Source organism: Salmo trutta, chromosome 4, assembly GCF_901001165.1.
Source record: "Salmo trutta chromosome 4, fSalTru1.1, whole genome shotgun sequence".
Lineage (NCBI taxonomy): Eukaryota > Metazoa > Chordata > Actinopteri > Salmoniformes > Salmonidae > Salmo > Salmo trutta.
Window position 1 is genome coordinate 58,721,114 of NC_042960.1, and position 20,144 is coordinate 58,741,257.

General features: G+C 38.3%; 1 protein-coding gene across 7 annotated transcripts in view; it reads right to left on the reverse strand.

Annotated features, from left to right (window-relative positions):
- Positions 1 to 233: 233 nt before the first annotated feature.
- Positions 234 to 20,144, reverse strand: part of cadps2 (Ca++-dependent secretion activator 2) — a 237,066-nt gene continuing 217,155 nt past the window's right edge. For 4 of the 7 annotated variants that reach the window (XM_029751534.1, XM_029751537.1, XM_029751536.1 and 1 more), the window contains 2 exons: positions 4,482 to 4,586; positions 1,576 to 1,746 (listed from right to left, as the gene is read on the reverse strand). In XM_029751534.1, the coding sequence (XP_029607394.1) occupies positions 1,576 to 1,746; positions 4,482 to 4,586 (276 nt within the window). Of the gene's footprint in view, positions 1,747 to 4,481; positions 4,587 to 20,144 lie in introns of all 7 variants that reach the window. The other 3 variants (XM_029751538.1, XM_029751535.1, XM_029751531.1) reach the window with 1 other exon arrangement.

The following is a 20,144-nucleotide window of genomic DNA, read 5'->3' on the forward strand; positions in this document are numbered from 1 at the left end:
AGAACGACGTGATGCTAGCGTCGACATAGACGGACAGCTGGACGTGGGCAGAGGTTGCCTGATGCTCAATTCTCCCCATCACTTGCATTTATTTTGAAAAGATGTAAACTCAACGAAAACACAATGTGTGTGTGTCATGTTGTATAGTCTGCCCATGATAAAATTTAACAGATGATTAGTTGAAATTAGGTTGTCATGTCTCAATAAATTCACCAGTTCTGAAATTCAGATCATTTTGAGAACAAAACAAAATGGCTATTAGCCTTTATTCAATATTAAGCCAACACATGACAGTCAAAGTCGAGATCAAGATGGAGTCTATACTAACAAAACTATAAACTGTTGGCAAATAGAACTTCACAATTTGTATATTAGGTAATGGTATATGATTTTTGAAATACATAACTTAAATGTTTATATATTTTGCATTACTCAATTGTTTGTTTTTGTTGTGATTTAAGTATTTTAGCAAATAGCTTTAAATATGTGTAGCTCCATTTATTAACTTGAGAGTGTTAGATTCCCCCAGCTCTGTCCATCACCTTAACAATAACAGGGCCCTTATTACAGACTGGGCTGTTAATATAGTTTATGGAGAAATTCAGGACACCATGATTGCTTTAAAAACACTTTAATTCTAACACTTAGAACATTCACACCTGAATAAAAACAGGTGCACAGAAGACAATAGAAATATATTTCCTATATTTTTCCCATTTGTTTTGTCTTTGAACTCCACTGACATAAACCCATTGAAGTATTACAGTTAAGACATCAATTCAGATTCAAAACATAATGCACTCTGTCAATCAGCTTTAGCCTATTGGACACAGCTTTGAATGTATATTGTGGATAAGAGCGTCTGCTAAATGACGTAAATGTAAATGTGTCCAACTCTTGTGAAGGATAACACACTCGAGCATAGCCTAAATACATTAAATGACAATGTAGCACTTTAGCCAATGCATTACATTCATACAGTAGAGCATAAACATATGTATATTGGCTGTATCATCGCTCTTTCAGGGTGATTATGTAAGAACAACCTCAATGTCCTCATAAGCACCCTGTACTCATAATGTCCTCATAATGCCCTTTGTACATTTACCACAGAATGGACCTGCAATTGGCGAGACCTCTGTAACCTGTTTCAATTGGCATGATTGTATCTAGGTAACCATAAGAGCACAACTTGTTTCTTTTTTCTTGATCTACATCACTATTAAAATAAAGTACAAAGAAACCAACAAACAAATGAAATAAACAAGCGGAAACTGCACTGAAGGCTACCAGTTGGTGACCACTGAGCTGTACTGACATCATTATCATTATGGCTGTGAAGGTAGCCACTACTGGAGTAAGTGGGGGAGGGGGGGATCACAACGATGGATGTTTTCATCATAGACTTAAGTGTGTTTTACAAGCCCTCCATCTCCTTCTGTTGCACACACACACACACACACACACACACACACACGTAATCTCCACCCCTTCCATCTCCTGTACACATACATGCACACTTCCCATTCCAGTCTATATGCGAGGGCCACCAGACTTGGTGCTATAGGGAGAGGTTCACCCATCCTCCTCATCACTGTCCCTCATGGTGATGCCTTGGAGACCGTCGCCGGTCTTAACCGCCATGGTGGCCTCCTCTACGGTGAGGCGGTTGTAGACGGTCTCATAGCTCTTGTTGTTCAGGGTTCCATCCAGGACTCCTTGGAGCCGGAAGTCTCGGTAGGTCTTCTGTGGGTGAAACCAAACAGAAAAGCACAGAACATGGAGACGTCTCTCAATGGGAAACCGAGACTGAGTGTGAATGGTCAGAACAGAATAGACTGTCAGGTTTGAATGGTGGAACAATAGCCTGTTGTGTGCTGAATAGTGGAACTGAACAGATTTGGACAAAGGCAAGATTCAAGGCCACTGTGGTCTTCTTCAATAGGTCCATCCAAATTGGGCTCCAATGTTTGAGTGCACTCAATCTAGGTGCCAATAACTGTTCATATTTAAAATGTAAATATTCTTTTTTTGACCAGGGAGTCATACTGAGACCAAGGTCTTTTTTTTACAGATGAGCCCTGAATTACATAAATTACACAAAATAATGAAACATCACATTTAACAACATTTTGAAGATTGTTCCACAAATTCAGTGCAAAAAAAATGTAATTGGATTTAACTAACTCAGTAGAGAGCAGTTATCCATCCCTGAGACCAGGTGTGGTAACTCATATCTCTAAAGGTTAGTAATGACAGGTACAGTGGGAGTTTTGTAAAAAGGCTTTATACAGTGCATTCGGGAAAGTAGTCAGTAACAAAATGTGGAAAAAGTCAAGGGGACTGAATACTTTCCGAATGCACTGTAATTGAAAACATAGCAATGTATCAACCTACGTGACATCAAAGAGGGCCAACCAACTTTCTGGTAGAGAATGCAGTGAGGAGTACTGTTGGGGGGGGGGGGGGGGGGGGCTCAGTCGGGGTCTCTACTTACTGCTCAGAGTAGGATACACAATTCCATCCAATTGGCAACAGATTTTCATGCGAATATTAAAAAATCTGCATAAACAAAAAAATTCTCATTTTCCCACCATTGGTGTTTTCACTAAACAGAGTCAGTGAGTGATGATGCACTGTGAAAACCCTGCTCTAGCCAACAGCTCACAGATATAGTGCGGGTAGGCTGTGCGGGTAGGCTGTGCGGGTAGGCTAGTCTATAAAATTGGATTATTAATGGAAATAATATTTTTATTTGTCAAACGGCAGTCAAGCATCAATCATATCACCAAAAATAAGACCCTCGATACTTACTGGAAAGGAGCATGAAGCTCATCACCGTGAACTTTTACCACCCGTTGAAGTTCATCATAACCTATGTCATCTGTAGCCTAATAGACTGCATGGTTTCTCAAGTCAGTGGGAGGACAACACACCATATCATCGTGACTCCAAGTTTACGTAGATTCTATCGTTATTATATCAATATTTATAAATCAATATTTCCACCACCATTTCTCGTATAATTAATTTTACCGACACAAAAAGATCTCACCATGTCGAATGAACAAATGATCTGTCTGCATTTATAAACTGTACTGAAACTACCTGGTTTCCATCACAGGTGTTGTTATTTAAGTTAGTCTAGCCAGCTATCTAAACTTGTAGTAATCCTGGCCCGAATACCAAACGGGCACACATGGCCCCCATTGATTTTGTTAGTCACTCTCACTCAGTTATCATTAACATGACGTAAGTCATGGCAAAATGTTTAGAATGGCAGGTAATTCGTTTTAAAACTGCAAAAATGACTCTCCACCCCATGGCAAAATGTTTAGAACTGCTTAAAACTTACTTTAATAAAACTGCAACATGTTCTCTCCACCCCATGGCAAAATGTGTTGAGTTGCAGGAAATTAACTTTCTCTCTGCGCTCAAAAGGGGGGCGAATAAAGTGTTTTGCCTGCTTAAAGTCCCCAAAAGGCTAGGGCCGGCCCTGAATCAGTTAGCCATCCAAGGCAGGGCCCCCTAGTTACCCACGTGGGCCCCCTACCTCCTTTCTTCCCCCATCTGATGATTAGCAGAGCGGCAGCACTCTGTCTACACTCATTGAGAGCGGGCTCCTGAGTCCTCCTGTGGTTGGAGGTTGCAGTCAAATATATATCTTTTTTATACTACTTATTTAATACACTGAGTGTATAAAACATTAGGAACCCCTGCTCTTTTCATGACATAAACAGACCAGGTGAAAGCTATGAAACCCTCATTGATGTCACTTGTTAAATCCACTTCAAATCAGTGTAGATGAAGGGAAGGAGACAGGTTAAAGAAGAATTTGTAAGCCTTGAGACATGGAATGTGTATGTGTGCCATTCAGAGGGTGAATGGGCAAGACAAACGATTTAAGTGCCTTTGAACGGGGTATAGTAGTGCCAGGCACACCGGTTGGTGTCAAGAACTGCAACTTTTCACGCTATACAGTTTCCCGTGTGTATCAATAATGGTCCACCACCCAAATGACATCCAGCCAACTTGACACAACTGTGGGAGGCATTGGAGTCAACATTGGCCAGCTTCCCTGTGGAACACTTTTGACGCCTTGTAGAGTCCATGCACCGAAGAATTGAGGCTATTCTGAGAGCAAAAGGAGGTGCAACTCAATATTAGGAAGGTGTTCCTAATGTTTTCTACACTCAGTGTACCTACTGTATATATTTCCTTATTTATTTATTTTAGGGCCCCCTAGGCTTCAGCCCATTTAAGCCTCTGCATTAATCTGGCGCTGACTAGACTAAATGTTCAGAATCAGATATATAAAAAATAAAGCATTTCGTTTCCCAAGTAATTATTAATAACATTATTCACAAAGCACATGATTCCATATACCTCATGTCCAACATGAAAAATGACAGTCTCGATTAGGGCTACAGCTTACTGTGAATGTTGACAGTGTACACTCACACCACAACAATGCGCGTTACCTTGACAATCTTGATGAGTGTTTTCAGCTGGTACATGTGGAGCTGAAGGTCCAGTCTGTCTGTCAGCCACGCACACACCCCCTTCATGGAGCTGGTGTACCATTGCTGTGCACGCACACACACACACACACACACACACACACGCACACACACACACACACAAATAGTCAGCATATACTATTTGAACTGAGGTACACATCTGTCATAAGGCAAATATGTGGTTGTAAGAATAAACCATGAAGTAACAGAAGATATAAGTAACAATGCTATGTTAGCGAATGTAATTTAGGTAAGCTAGATGGCTAGGGATATGCTAACGGTTGTCTGGAATGTGTTAAGTGTTGTTATTACAACAGGAAATAGCAGGGGCGCAACTTTGGTTAAATAAGTGGGTGGGACATTATATATATATATATATATATATATATATATATATATATATATATATATATATATATATATATATATATATATATATATATATACATACACAGTACCAGTCAAAAGTTTGGACACGCCAACTCATTCAAGGGTTTTTCTTTATTTTTCCAATTTTCTACATTGTAGAATAATAGTGAAGACATCAAAACTATGAAACAACACACATGGAATCATGTAGTAACCAAAAAAGGGTTATATATATTTTATACATGACAAGAAAAAGTACGTGAATCCATTAGAATTACCTGGATTTCTGAATAAATTGGTCATCAAATTTGATCTGATCTTCCTCTAAGTCACAACAATAGGCAAACATAGTGTGTTTAAACTAATAACCAACAAATTATTGTATTTTTCTTGTCTATATTGAATACGTCATTTAAACATTCCCAGTGTAGGTTGGAATAAGTATGTGAACCCCTAGGCTAATGACTTCTCCGAAAGCTAATTGGAGTCAGATAACCTGGGGTCCAATCAATGAGACAAGATTGGAGATGTTGGTTCGAGCTGCCTTGCCCTATAAAAAAACTCACAAAATTTGAGTTTACTAATCACAAGAAGCATTGCCTGATGTGAACCATGCCTCGAACAAAAGCGATCTCAGAAGACCTAAGATTAATAATTATTGGCTTGCATAAAGGTGGAAAGGTTTACAAAAGTATCTCTAAAAGCCTTGATGTTCATCAGTCCATGGTAAGACAAATTGTCTATAAATGGAGAAAGTTCATCACTGTTGCTACTCTCCCTAGGAGTAGCCGTCCTGCAAAGATGACTGTACGAGCACAGCACAGAATGCTCAATGAAGTTAAAAAGAATCCTACTGTCAGCTGAAGACTTACAGAAATCTCTGGAACATGCTAACATCTCTGTTGAAGAGTCTATGATACGTAAAACACTTAACAAGAATGGTGTTCATGGGAGGACACCACGGAAGAAGCCGCTGCTGTCCAAAAAAAAACATTGCTGCACGTCTGAAGTTTGCAAAAGTGCACCTGGATGTTCCACAGCGCTACTGGCAAAATATTCTGTAGACAGATGAAACTACAGCTGAGTTGTTTGGAAGGAACACACTACACTATATGTGGAGAAAAAAGGCACAGCACACCAACATCAAAATGTAATCCAAACTGGAAAGTATGGTTGAGGGAGCATCATGGTTTGGGGCTGCTTTACAGCCTCAGGGCCTGGACAGCTTGTTATCATCGCCAGAAAAATGAATTCGCAAGTTTATAAAGACATTTTGCAGGAGAATGTTAGGCTATCTGTCAGCCAACTGAAGCTCAGCAGAAGTTGGGTGATGCAACAGGACAACGACCCAAAACACAGAGGTAAATCAACAACAGAATGGCTTCAACAGAAGAAAATACGACTTCTGGAGTGGCCCAGTCAGAGTCCTGACCTCAACCTGATTGAGATGCTGTGGCATGACCTTGAGAGCTGTTCACTCCAGACATCCTAAGAATATTGCTGATCTGAAGCAGTTTTGTACAGAGGAATGGTCTCAAATTCCTCCTGACTACAGAAAACAATTGGTTGAGGTTATTGCTGCCAGAGGGTCAACCAGTTATTAAATACAAGGGTTCACATACTTTTCCACCCTAAACTGTGAATGTTGACAAGGTGTTCTCAATAAAGACATGAAAATGTATAACTGTTAGTGTGTTATTAGTTTAAGCAGACTGTGTTCGTCTATTGCTTTGACCTAGATGAAGATCAGATCAAATTTTATGACCGATTTTTGCAGAAATCCAGGTATTAACAAAAGGGTTCACATCCTATACTATCTATACACCTGTACTATCTATATGCTATACTATCTACACCTTTAAAATCTATACACCTATACTATCTACTGTATACACCTATACTATCTATACCCATATACTATCTATGTGCCATACTATCTAATCACCTATACTATCTACTGTAAAAACCTATACCATCTATTGTAAAAACCTATACCATTTATTGTAAAAACCTATACTATCTACACACCTATACTATCTATACACCTAGACAATCTATATTATCTAATGTATTCACCAATGCTATCTAAACACCTATATTATCTATTGTATACACCTATACTAACTATATACCTATACTATAGACACTATCTACCTGTAAACACCTATACTATCTACAGTAAACACCTATACTATCTACAGTAAACACCTATACTATCTACAGTAAACACCTATACTATCTACAGTAAACACCTATACTATCTATCTATACACCTAAATTATCCTCTGTATAAACCTATACTAACTATTTACCTATACTATCTATACACCTATACTCTCTATACACCAATACTATCTACTGTAAACATATATACCATCTATACACCTAGACTATCTATACGACTATACTATCTATACACCTATATTATCTACTGTACACACCAATACTAACTAAACTCAGCAAAAAGAGAAACGTCCCCTTTTCAGGACCCTGTCTTTCTAAAATAATTCGTAAAAATCCAAATAACTTCACAGATCTTCATTTTAAATGGTTTAAACACTGTTTCCCATGCTTGTTCAATGAACCATAAACAATTAATGAACATGCACCTGTGGAACGGTCGTTAAGCCACTAACAGCTTACAGACGGTAGGCAATTAAGGTCACAGTTATGAAAACTTAGGACACTAAAGAGGCCTTTCTACTGACTCTGAAAAACACCAAAAGAAAGATGCCCAGGGTCCCTGCTCATCTGCGTGAACGTGCCTTAGGCATGCTGCAAGGAGGACTGCAGATGTGGCCAGGGCAATAATTTGCAATGTCCGTACTGTTAGACGCCGAAGAGAGCACTACAGGGAGACAGGATGGACAGCTGATCGTCCTCGCAGTGGCAGACCACGTGTAACACCTGCACAGGATCGGTACATCTGAACATCACACCTGCGGGACAGGTACAGGATGGCAACAACAACTGCCCAAGTTACACCAGGAATGCACAATCCCTCCATCAGTGCTCAGACTGTCCGCAATAGGCTGAGAGAGGCTGGACTGAAGTTTCCTAGGCCTGTTGTAAGGCAGGTCCTCACCAGACATCACCGGCAACAACTTCGCCTATGGGCACAAACCCACCGCCGCAGGACCAGACAGGACCAAAAAGTGCTCTTCACTGACGAGTCGCAGTTTTGTCTCACCAGGGATGATCGTCGCGTTTATCGTCGAAGGGATGAGCGTTACACCGAGGCCTGTACTCTTGAACGTGATCGATTTGGAGGTGGAGGGTCCGTCATGGTCTGGGGCGGTGTGTCACAGCATCATCGGACTGAGCTTGTTGTCATTGCAGGCAATCGCCATGCTGTGCGTTACAGGGAAGACATCCTCCTCCCTCGTGGTACCCTTCCTGCAGGCTCATCCTGACATGACCCTCCAGCATGACAATGCCACCAGCCATACTGCTCGTTCTGTGTATGTTTTCCGGCTAGACAGGAATGTCAGTGTTCTGCCATGGCCAGCAAAGAGCCCGGATCTCAATCCCGTTGAGCACGTCTGGGACCTGTTGGATCGGAGGGTGAGGGCTAGGACCATTCCCCCCAGAAATGTCCGGGAACTTGCAGGTGCTTTGGTGGAAGAGTGGGGTAACATCTCACAGCAAGAACTGGCAAATCTGGTGCAGTCCATGAGGATGCACTGAAGTACTTAATGCAGCTGGTGTCCACACCAGATACTGACTGTTACTTGTGATTTTGACCCTCCCTTTGTTCAGGGACACATTTTTCCATTTCTGTTAGTCACATGTCTGTGGAACTTGTTCAGTTCAAGTCTCAGTTGTTGAATCTTATGTTCATACAAATATTTACACGTTAAGATTGCTGAAAATAAACGCAGTTGAAAATGAGAGGACGTTTCTTTTCTTGCTGATTTTATATACATACCTATACTATCCATACGCATATACTATCTATACAACAATACTATCTACTGTAAACAATTATACTATCTAAACACATACACTATCTACTGTAAACACCTATACAATCTACACACCTATAGTATCTATACAGCTTTACTATCTATATGCCTTTTCTATCTATACACCTATACAGCTTTAATATCTTTATGCCGATATTATCTATACACCTATACAATCTACACACCTATACTATCTATATCGGTTTTACAATCTATATGCCTTTTCTATCTATACACCTATACCATCTATACAGCTTTAATATCTTAATGCCGATATTATCTATACAATCTACACACCTATATTATCTACTGTATACGCCTATACTATCTACTGTATACGCCTATATTATCTACTGTATACACCTATACAGCTATACTAACTATATGCCTATACTATCTATACACCTATACTATCTACTGTATACACCTGTACTAACTACTATAAACACCTATTCTAACTATACACCTGTAAACATCAATACCATTATACACCTATACTATCTATACACCAATACAATCTATATACCTATATCTATTGTATACACCTATACTATCTACTGTATACACCTATACTATGTACACAGCTGTACTATCTATACACCTATACCATCTATACTCCTTTACAATCTATACACCTACACTCTCTACTGTAAACATCTCTACACCTATACTATCTATATGGCTATACTATCTACTGGAAACACCCATACTATCTGTATACCTATACTATCTATACACCTATATTATCTACTGTAAACACCGTTACCATCTATATGCTATCTATACGCCTATACTATCGATACACCTATACTATCTACTATATAGACCTATACTCTCTATATACCTATACCATCTATACACCTATACTTATAAAATCTACTGTATACACCTATGGTATTTATACACCTATACCTATACTAACTACTGCAAACACCTATACTATCTATACACATATAGTATCTATACATCTATACTATCTACTGTATACACCTATACTATCTACACGCCTATACCATCTATACACACACACACACAATCTTTAGAACTACACTATCTACTGTATACACCTATTTGATCTACTGCATTAACCTTTACTAGCCATACACCTATACTAACTATACACCTACACTATCTACGTATGTATCTACAGTGCCTTCAGAAAGTATTCATACCGCTTGACTTATTCCACATTTTGTTGTTACAGACTGAATTCCTAAATTGATTTAATAATTGTTTTCCTCTAACCCATCGACACACAATACCTCATAATGACAAAGTGAAAACATGTTTTTAGAGTTTTTCGCAAATGTATTGAAAATGAAATACAGAAATCCCTAATTTACATAAGTATTCACACCACGGAATAAATACACATTAGAATCACCTTCGGCAGAGATTACAATTGTGAATCTTTCTGGGTAAGTCTCAGTGCTTTGCACACCTGGATTGTACAATATTATTCTAGCTCTGTCAAATTGGTTGTTGATCCTTGACAACCATTTTCATGTCTTGCCATATATTATCAAGCAGATTTAAGTCGAAACTGTAACTCGGCCACTCGACAACATTCACTTTCTTCTTGGTAACTACCTCCAGTGAATATTTTGCCTTGTGTTATAAGTTATTGTCCTGCTGAAAGGTGAATTAATCTCCCAGTGTCTGGAGGAAATCAGACGGAACCAGGTATTCCTCTAGTATTTTGTCTGTGCTTGGCTCCATTTAGTTTTTTTTTATCCTGAAAAACTCCCCATTCCTTAACGATTACAAAGCATACCCATAACATGATGCAGCCACTACCATGCTTGAAAATATGGAGAGTGGTTCTCAGTAATATATTGGATTTGCCCCAAACATAATGTAACGCTTTGTAATCAGGATAAATTTAGGACAAAAAGTTAATTGCTTTGTATTCTGTGCAGGCATCCTTCTTTTTACACTGTTCATTTAGGTTCGTATTGTGGAGTAACTACAATTTTTTAAATCCATTCTCAGTTTTCTCCTATCACAGGAATTAAACTCTAACTGTTTTACAGTCTCCATTGGCCTCATGGTGAAATCCCTGAGCAGTTTCCTTCCTCTCCGGCAACTGAGCGAGGAAGAACGCCTGTATCTTTGTAGTGACTGGGTATATTGATACACCATCCATAATGAATAACTTCACCATGGTCAAAGGGATATTCAGTGTTTGCTTTTTTGTTGTTGTTGCCATCTTCCAATAGGTGCCCTTCTTTGCGAGTCATTGGAAAACCTCCCTGGTCTATGTTGTTGAATCTGTGTTTGAAATTCAATGCTCGATTGAGGGACCTTAAAGATAATTGTATGTGTTAAACACTATTGCAACTTAAGTGACTTGTTAAGAACATTTTTACTCCTGAACTTATTTAGGCTTGCCTAACAAAGGGATTGAATACTTATTGACTCAAGACAATTCAGCTTTTAATTTTTTATTAAATTTGTCAAAAAAATTAAAAACATAATTGCACGTTGACATTATGGGTTATTGTGTGTAGGCCAGTGACACAAAATCGCAATTGAATCCATTTTATATTCAGGCTCTTGCACAACACAAATTGGAAAAGGTCAAGGGGTGTGAATACTTTCTGAAGCCACTGTATACTACACCAGTATAATATACCAGTGACTTAATTGAATTAACCTTGTATGAGATGATTTGCATAAATTAGAATAGAAGAAGAAACATTCTGTCATTCTTTGTGGCCAGTAGAGAGGCGCGAGAGGCCTTGTAATAGAACTACAAAGACATTTACAAACACATTGTTATGTACTCTAATTTCAAAGCAAGGACGTGAACCTCATCTGACCCACACATTCAGGTGTTCAGTAATTGACGTTTTTGAATGTATGATGGCTTAATTTGCACACTGTTATCCTCTGAATCCATTGACCTTGTGTGAAAATATTAATCTTCTATACAAAGTGGTCTAAGGGCAATATTCTGAAGTGTCTTTAAAAATGTGATTGAAAGGGGATTTAAATAAATATAGCAATAAACAAATTGAATAAGATGTACAAACCATCAGTGTGGATCACCAACAGAAATTTAAACCATGCATCAAACTGATCCCATAGCATTTTATAATTCACATCACACTTCTACAGAGTAAAGTAGTTTATTGATCCCAACTTGCAAAATAGTTTGATCACCACAAGCATCAGCAAAGATTACAAAGACAAGGTCAATAAAACAATAAAAACCTGTTCTTGACATATTATGGCAAGAACAGCTCAAATAAGCAAAGAGAAACTACAGTTCATCATTACTTTAAGACGAAGGTCAGTCAATATTTCAAGAACTTTCAAAGTTTCTTCAACTGCAGTCGCAAAAACCATCTAGTGCTATGATGAAACTGGCTCTCATGAGGACCGATCCTGGAACGGAAGACCCAGAGTTACCTCTGCTGCAGAGGATAAGTTCATTAGAGTTACCAGACTCAGAAATTGCAGCCCAAGCAAATACTTCACAGAGTTCAGGTTCAAGGTAACAGACACATCTCAACATCAACTGTTCAGAGGAGACTTCATGAATCAGACCTTCATGGTCGAATTGCTGCAAAGAAACCACTACTAAAGGACCCCAATGAGAAGAAGAGACTTGCTTGGGCCAAGAAACACGAGTAATGGACATTAGACCGGTGGAAATCTGTCCTTTGGTCTGATGAGTCCAAATTGGTTCCAACCGCCATGTCTTTGTGAGACACGGTGTGGGTGAACGGATGATCTCTGCATGTGTAGGTTCATGCTCTACAACATTCGCAGAGTACGACCCTGCCTTACACAGGAAGTGGCGCAGGTCCTAATCCAGGCACTTGTCATCTCCCGTCTGGATTACTGCAACTTGCTGCTGGCGGAGCTCCCTGCTGTGCCATTAAACCCCTACAACTCATCCAGAACGCTGCAGCCCGTCTGGTGTTCAACCTTCCCAAGTTCTCTCACGTCACCCCGCTCCTCCGTACACTCCACTGGCTTCCAGTTGAAGCTCGCATCTACTACAAGACCATGGTGCTTGCCTACGGAGCTGTAAGGGGAACGGCACCTCCGTACCTTCAGGCTCTGATCAGTCCCTACACCCAAAGAAGGGCACTGCGTTCATCCACCTCTGGCCTGCTCGCCTCCCTACCTCTGAGGAAGCACAGTTCCCGCTCAGCCCAGTCAAAACTGTTCGCTGCTCTGGCACCCCAATGGTGGAACAAGCTCCCTCACGACGCCAGGACAGCGGAGTCAATCACCACCTTCCGGAGACACCTGAAACCCCACCTCTTTAAGGAATACCTGGGATAGGATAAAGTAATCCTTCTACCCCCCCCCCCCAAAAAAAAGATATAGATGTACTATTGTAAAGTGGTTGTTCCAGTGGATATCATAAGGTGAATGCACCAATTTGTAAGTCGCTCTGGATAAGAGCGTCTGCTAAATGACGTAAATGTAAATGTATTTCCCACCGTAAAGCATGAAGGAGGTGATGTGATGGTGTGGAGGTGCTTTGCTGGTGACACTGTCTATGATTTATTTAGAATTCAAGGCACACTTAACCAGCTTGGCTACCACAGCATTCTGCGGTGATACGCCAGTCCCACTAAGCCCAAACCAGATGGGATATCATTTGTTTTTCAATAGAACAATGACCCAACACACCTCCAGGCTGTGAAAGGGCTATTTTACCAAGAAGGAGAGTGATGGAGTGGTGCATCAGATGACCTGGCCTCCACAATTACCCAACCTCAACCAAATTGAGATGGTTTGGGATGAGTTGGACCGCAGAGTAATTGAAAATCAGCCAACAAGTACTCAGCATATGTGGGAACTCCTTCAAGACTGTTGGAAAAGCATTCCAGGTGACGCTGGTTGAGAGAATGCCAATAGTGTGCAAAACTACAGTGGCTTCTTCCGTGGTGTCCTCCATTAACATCATTCTTGTTTAGTGTTTTATGTATCGTAGACTCATCAACAGAGATGTTAGCATGTTCCAGTGATTTCTGTAAGTCGTTAGCTGACTCTCTGATTCTTCTTAACCTCATTGAGCATTCTGCGCTGTGCTCTTGCAGTCATCTTTGCAGGATTGCCACTCCTAGGGAGAGTAGCAACAGTGATGAACTTTCTCCATTTATAGACAACTTGTCTATAGCAAACTCACATTTTGTGAGTTCGTTATAGGGCAAGGCAGCTCTAACCAACATCTCCAATCTCATTTCATTGACTGGACTGCAGGTTAGCTGACTCCGATTAGCTTTTGGAGAAGTCATTATCCTAGGGGTTCACATACTTTTTCCAACCTACGCTGTGAATGTTTAAATTATGTATTCAATATAGACAAGAAACATACACTAAATTGTGTGTTATTAGTTTAAGCACACTATGTTTGTCTATTGTTGTGACTTAGATGAAGATCAGATCAAATTTCATGACCAATTTATTCAGAAATCCAGGTAATTTCAAAGGGTTCACATTTTTCTTGCCACTGTAGATAGTATAGGTGTATAGATAGTATAGGTGTATACAGTAGATAGTACAGGTGTATAGATAGTATAGGTGCATACAGTAGATAGTACAGGTGTATAGATAGTATTGATGTTCACAGTAGACAGTATAGGTGTATACAGTAGACAGTACAGGTGTATAGGAGGTATACATGTTCACAGTAGACAGTATAGGTGTATACAGTAGATAGTATAGGTGTATAAAGTAGATAGTATAGGGGTATAAAGTAGATAGTATAGCTGCATAGATTTATACCTGTATAGATAGTACAGGTGTAGATAGTATAGGTGTATACAGTAGACAGTATAGGTGTATACAGTAGACAGTATAGGTGTATAGAGTAGACAGTATAGCTGTATAAAGTAGATAGTATAGGTGTATAGATTTATAGCTGTATAGATAGTACAGGTGTAGAGATAGTATAGGTGTATACAGTAGATAGTATAGGTGTAGAGATAGATAGGTGTACACAGTAGATAGTATAGGTGTATAGATAGTACAGGTGTATAGTTAGTATAGGTGTATAGTTTGTATAGATGTATAGTTAGTATTGGTGTAGAGATAGTATAGATGTTTACAGTAGATAGTATAGGTGTGTAGACAGTATAGGTGTATACAGTAGACAGTATAGGTGTATACAGTATAGGTGTATACAGTAGATAGTATAGGTGTATAGATAGTATAGCTGTATAGAATGTATAGGTGTATAGTTAGTATAGATAATACAGGTTTATACAGTAGATAATATAGGTGTATACAGTAGATAGTATAGGTGTATATAGTAGATAGTATAGCTGTATACATAGTACAGGAGTAACATAGTACAGGTGTATAGTTAGTATAGGTGTATAGTTAGGATAGATGTTTACAGTAGATAGTAAAGGTGTAGATAGTATAGGTGTGTACAGTAAATAGTATTGGTGTATAGATAGTATAGCAGTATAGATTGTAAAGGCATATAGTTAGTATAGGTGTATAGATAATATAGGTGAATACAGTAGATAATATAGGTGTATACAGTAGATAGTATAGGTGTATAGATAGTATAGCTGTATAGAATGTATAGGTGTATAGTTAGTATAGATAATACAGGTTTATACAGTAGATAATATAGGTGTATACAGTAGATCGTATAGGTGTATATAGTAGATAGTATAGCTGTATACATAGTACAGGAGTAACATAGTACAGGTGTATAGTTAGTATAGGTGTATAGTTAGGATATATGTTTACAGTAGATAGTAAAGGTGTAGATAGTATAGGTGTGTACAGTAAATAGTATTGGTGTATAGATAGTATAGCAGTATAGATTGTAAAGGCATATAGTTAGTATAGGTGTATAGATAATATAGGTGAATACAGTAGATAATATAGGTGTATACAGTAGATAATATAGGTGTATAGATAGTATAGATGTTTACAGTAGATAGTTTAGGTGTATAGATAGTAAAGGAGTATAGATCGTATAGGCGTATAGTTAGTATAGGTGTATAGATAGTATAGGTACAGCTGTAGTCGGAAGTTTACATTCACTTAGGTTGGAGTCATTAAAACTCGTTTTTCAACCACTCCACAAATGTCTTGTTAACAAACTACAGTTTTTGAAAGTCGGTTAGGACATCTACTTTGTGCATGACAAGTATTTTTTCCAACAATTGTTTACAGATTATATCACTTATAATTCACTGTATCACAATTCCAGTGGGTCAGGAGTTTACATACACAAAGTTGACTGTGCCTTTAAACAGCTTGGAAAATTCCAGAAAATGATGTCATGGCTTTAGAAGCTTCTGATGGGAAAATTGACATCATTTGAGTCAATTAGAGATGTACCGGTGGATGTATTTCAAGGCCTAAATTAAAACTCAGTGCCTCTTTGCTTGACATCATGGGAAAATCTAAAGAAATCAGCCAAGACCTCAGAAAAACAATTGTAGACCTCCACAAGTCTGGTTCATCCTTGGGAGCAATTTCCAAATGCCTGAAGGTACCACAATCAATAGTACGCAAGTATAAACACCATGGGACCATGCAGCCATCATACCGCTCAGAAAGGAGATGTGATCTGTCTCCTAGAGATGAACATACTTTGGTGCGAAAAGTGCAAATCAATCCCAGAACAACAGCAAAGGACCTTGTGAAGATGCTGGAGGAAACAGGTATAAAAGTATCTATATCCACAGTAAAATGAGTCCTATATCAACATTTTACATTTACATTTAAGTCATTTAGCAGACGCTCTTATCCAGAGCGACTTACAAATTCAACATAACCTGAAAGGCCGCTCAGCAAGGAAGCCACTGCTCCAAAACCGCCATAAAAAAGCCAGACTACGGTTTGCAACTGCACAAGGGAACAAAGATTATACTTTTTGGAGAAATGTCCTCTGGTCTGCCGAAACAAAAATAGAACTGTTTGGCCATAATGACCATTGTTATGTTTGGAGGAAAAATGGGTAGGCTTGCAAGCCAAAGAACACCATCCCTACCGTGAAGCCCGGGGGTGGCATCATCATGTTGTGGGGGTGCTTTGCTGCAGGAGGGACTTCACAAAATAGATGGCAACATGAGGAGGAAAATTATGGGGATATATTGAAGCCACATCTCAAGACATCAGTCAGGAAGTTAAAGCTTTGTCGCAAATGGGTCTTCCAAATGGACCCCAAGCATACTTCCAAATGTGTGGCAAAATGTTTTAAGGACAACAAAGTCAAGGTATTGGAGTGGCCATCACAAAGCCCTGACCTCAGTCCTATAGAACATTTGTGGGCAGAACTGAAAAAGTGTGTGAGAGCAAGGAGGCCTAAAAACCTGATTCAGTTACACCAGCTCTGTCAGGAGGAATGTGCCAAAATTCACCCAATTTATTGTGGGAAGCTTGTGGAAGGCTACCCGAAACATTTGACCCAAGTTAAACAATTTAAAGGCAATGCTATCAAATACTAATTGAGTGTATGTACACTTCTGACCCACTGGGAATGTGATGAAATAAATAAAAGCTGAAATATATCCTTATCGCAACTATTATTCTGACATTTCCCATTCTTAAAATAAAGTGGTGATCCTAACTGACCTAAGACAGGGAATTTTTACGAGGATTAAATGTCAGGAATTGTGAAAAACTGAGTTTACATGTATTTGGCTAAGGTGTATGTAAACTTCTGACTTCAACTGTAGTTGTGTAGACAGTATAGGTGTATACAGTAGATAGTATAGGTGTATAGATATTAAAGGAGTATAGTTAGTATAGGTATAGTTAGTATAGGTGTATACAGTAGATAATATAGGTGTATACAGTAGATAATATAGGTCTATACATTAAATAGTATAGGTGTATAGATAGTACAGGTGTATAGATAGTATAGCTGTGTAGATAGTATAGGTGTATACAGTAGATAGTATCGGTGTATATATTGTACAGGTGTATAGATAATATAGATGTTTACTGTAGATAGGTGTATACAGTAGATGGTGTAGGTGTATAGATAGTATAGGTGTATAGGTAGTATAGTTGTATAGTTAGTATAGGTGTTTACAGTAGATAGTATAGGTGTGTAGATAGCATCAGTGTATACAGTATATGGTATAGGTGTATAAAGGGTATAGGTGTATAGATAGTAAATGAGTGTAGATAGTATAGGTGTATAGTTAGTATATTTTGTGTTGGTGTATAGTTAGTATAGGTGTATACAGTAGATAATATAGGTGTATACAGTAGATAATATAGGTCTATACATTAAATAGTATAGGTGTATAGATAGTACAGGTGTATAGATAGTATAGCTGTGTAGATAGTATAGGTGTATACAGTAGATAGTATCGGTGTATATATTGTACAGGTGTATAGATAATATAGATGTTTACTGTAGATAGGTGTATACAGTAGATGGTGTAGGTGTATAGATAGTATAGGTGTATAGGTAGTATAGTTGTATAGTTAGTATAGGTGTTTACAGTAGATAGTATAGGTGTGTAGATAGCATCAGTGTATACAGTATATGGTATAGGTGTATAAAGGGTATAGGTGTATAGATAGTAAATGAGTGTAGATAGTATAGGTGTATAGTTAGTATATTTTGTGTTGGTGTATAGTTAGTATAGGTGTATACAGTAAATAGTACAGGTGTATAGAAAGTATACAGTGTTTCCTCCTTCAAAAGTTGCGTCATAATGCGGCACACCCTGCATGCTGCTGCAGCATTCTGTGGCACGTCATTTAATTGTCAGCCATTTTTTCCTGTTACTACAAGTTTTTGCTAGTTTGACCACCAGAGGGCATCTTTGAGAAGCATTTGATAGTATTCCATATTGGCATTACCAGAGAATTTAAAACCTTTTTTGTAATAACATAGTATATGGGACTGATTTTAAGAAATTTGGCTTAATTAATTTGATTAATATTATGGTGTTTCTATTAAGAGAAAAATGAAAAACAAAACCTTCAGGGTTTCCGTTAGGATTAAATGGAAAATATGGCGATGTACAAAATGACGATCGGAAGTAGGCTACATGATCGGAGGATTCTAAATTGTGTGCCTTCATTAGACAACTTTCTTTCAATATTTCTGTAAATCAGTGATATTTATTCCCATAGTAATTCGTTATGGATCCATAACTAAATCAACATCTGCATTTTGAAAGAGTATTTTTTATCATTATTTTATTAACGAAATGTGTTTATTTGTTTATTAGGCTACTGTGCAGTCTACAATACATACAGTAGTAAACATGGGAAAGTGCCTAATTCCTTACATAAGGGAGAGCAGGCCATGTCGGTAATACAGAATGCGGGGCACGTGGGAGAATGGGGTTCAAATCCCCATTGGGGAGGAAGGAGTAGGCTGTCCTTGTAAATAAGGATTTGTTCATAATGGACTTGCCTAGCTAAATAAAGGTTAAACTAAGAGCATAACATTTCTGCACCGTAATTTTCAAATTCTTCTCTAACCAATACCCAAATGGAGATTAAGTGAAATATAAACATACACATTTGAATGTCCTTTTTTCAAGTTATTTTATTGAAGAAGGCATAAAGATGTTGATGAAGAAACACTGTGCTGCTGTTTTGATGTTAGCAATGTAACACTTTAGAGTACTTAAGCATCGAATACATTGCAAGTTGAGAGATTTTTCTTGGCAATTTCTCGCATGGAATAGCCTTCATTTCTCAGAACAAGAATAGACTGACGAGTTTCTGAAGAAAGTTAATTGTTTCTGGCCATTTTGAGCCTGTAATCAAACCCACAAATGCTGATGCTCCAGATACTCAACTAGTCTAAAGAAGGCAAGTTTTATTGCTTCTTAATTAATCAGCACAACAGTTTTCAGCTGTGCTAACATAATTACAAAATGGTTTTCTAATGATCAATTAGCCTTTTAAAATGATAAACTTGGATTAGCTAACAACATGCCATTGGAACACAGGAGTGATGGTTGCTGATAATGGGCCTCTGGAATATCTACGTAGGCGTACAATCAGCTGTTTCCAGCTACAATAGTAATTTACAACATGAACCATGTCTACACTGTATTTCTGATCAATTTGATGTTATTTTAATTGACAGAAAATGTGATTTCCTTTCAAAAACAAAGACATTTCTAAGTGACCCCAAACTTTTGAAAAGTAGTGTATAGTTGTATAGATAGTACAGGTGTTACAGATAGTATTCAGTGAGGGAAAAAAGTATTTGATCCCCTGCTGATTTTGTACGTTTGCCCACTGACAAAGAAATGATCAGTCTATAATTTTAATGGTAGGTTTATTTGAACAATGAGAGAAAGAATAACAACAAAAA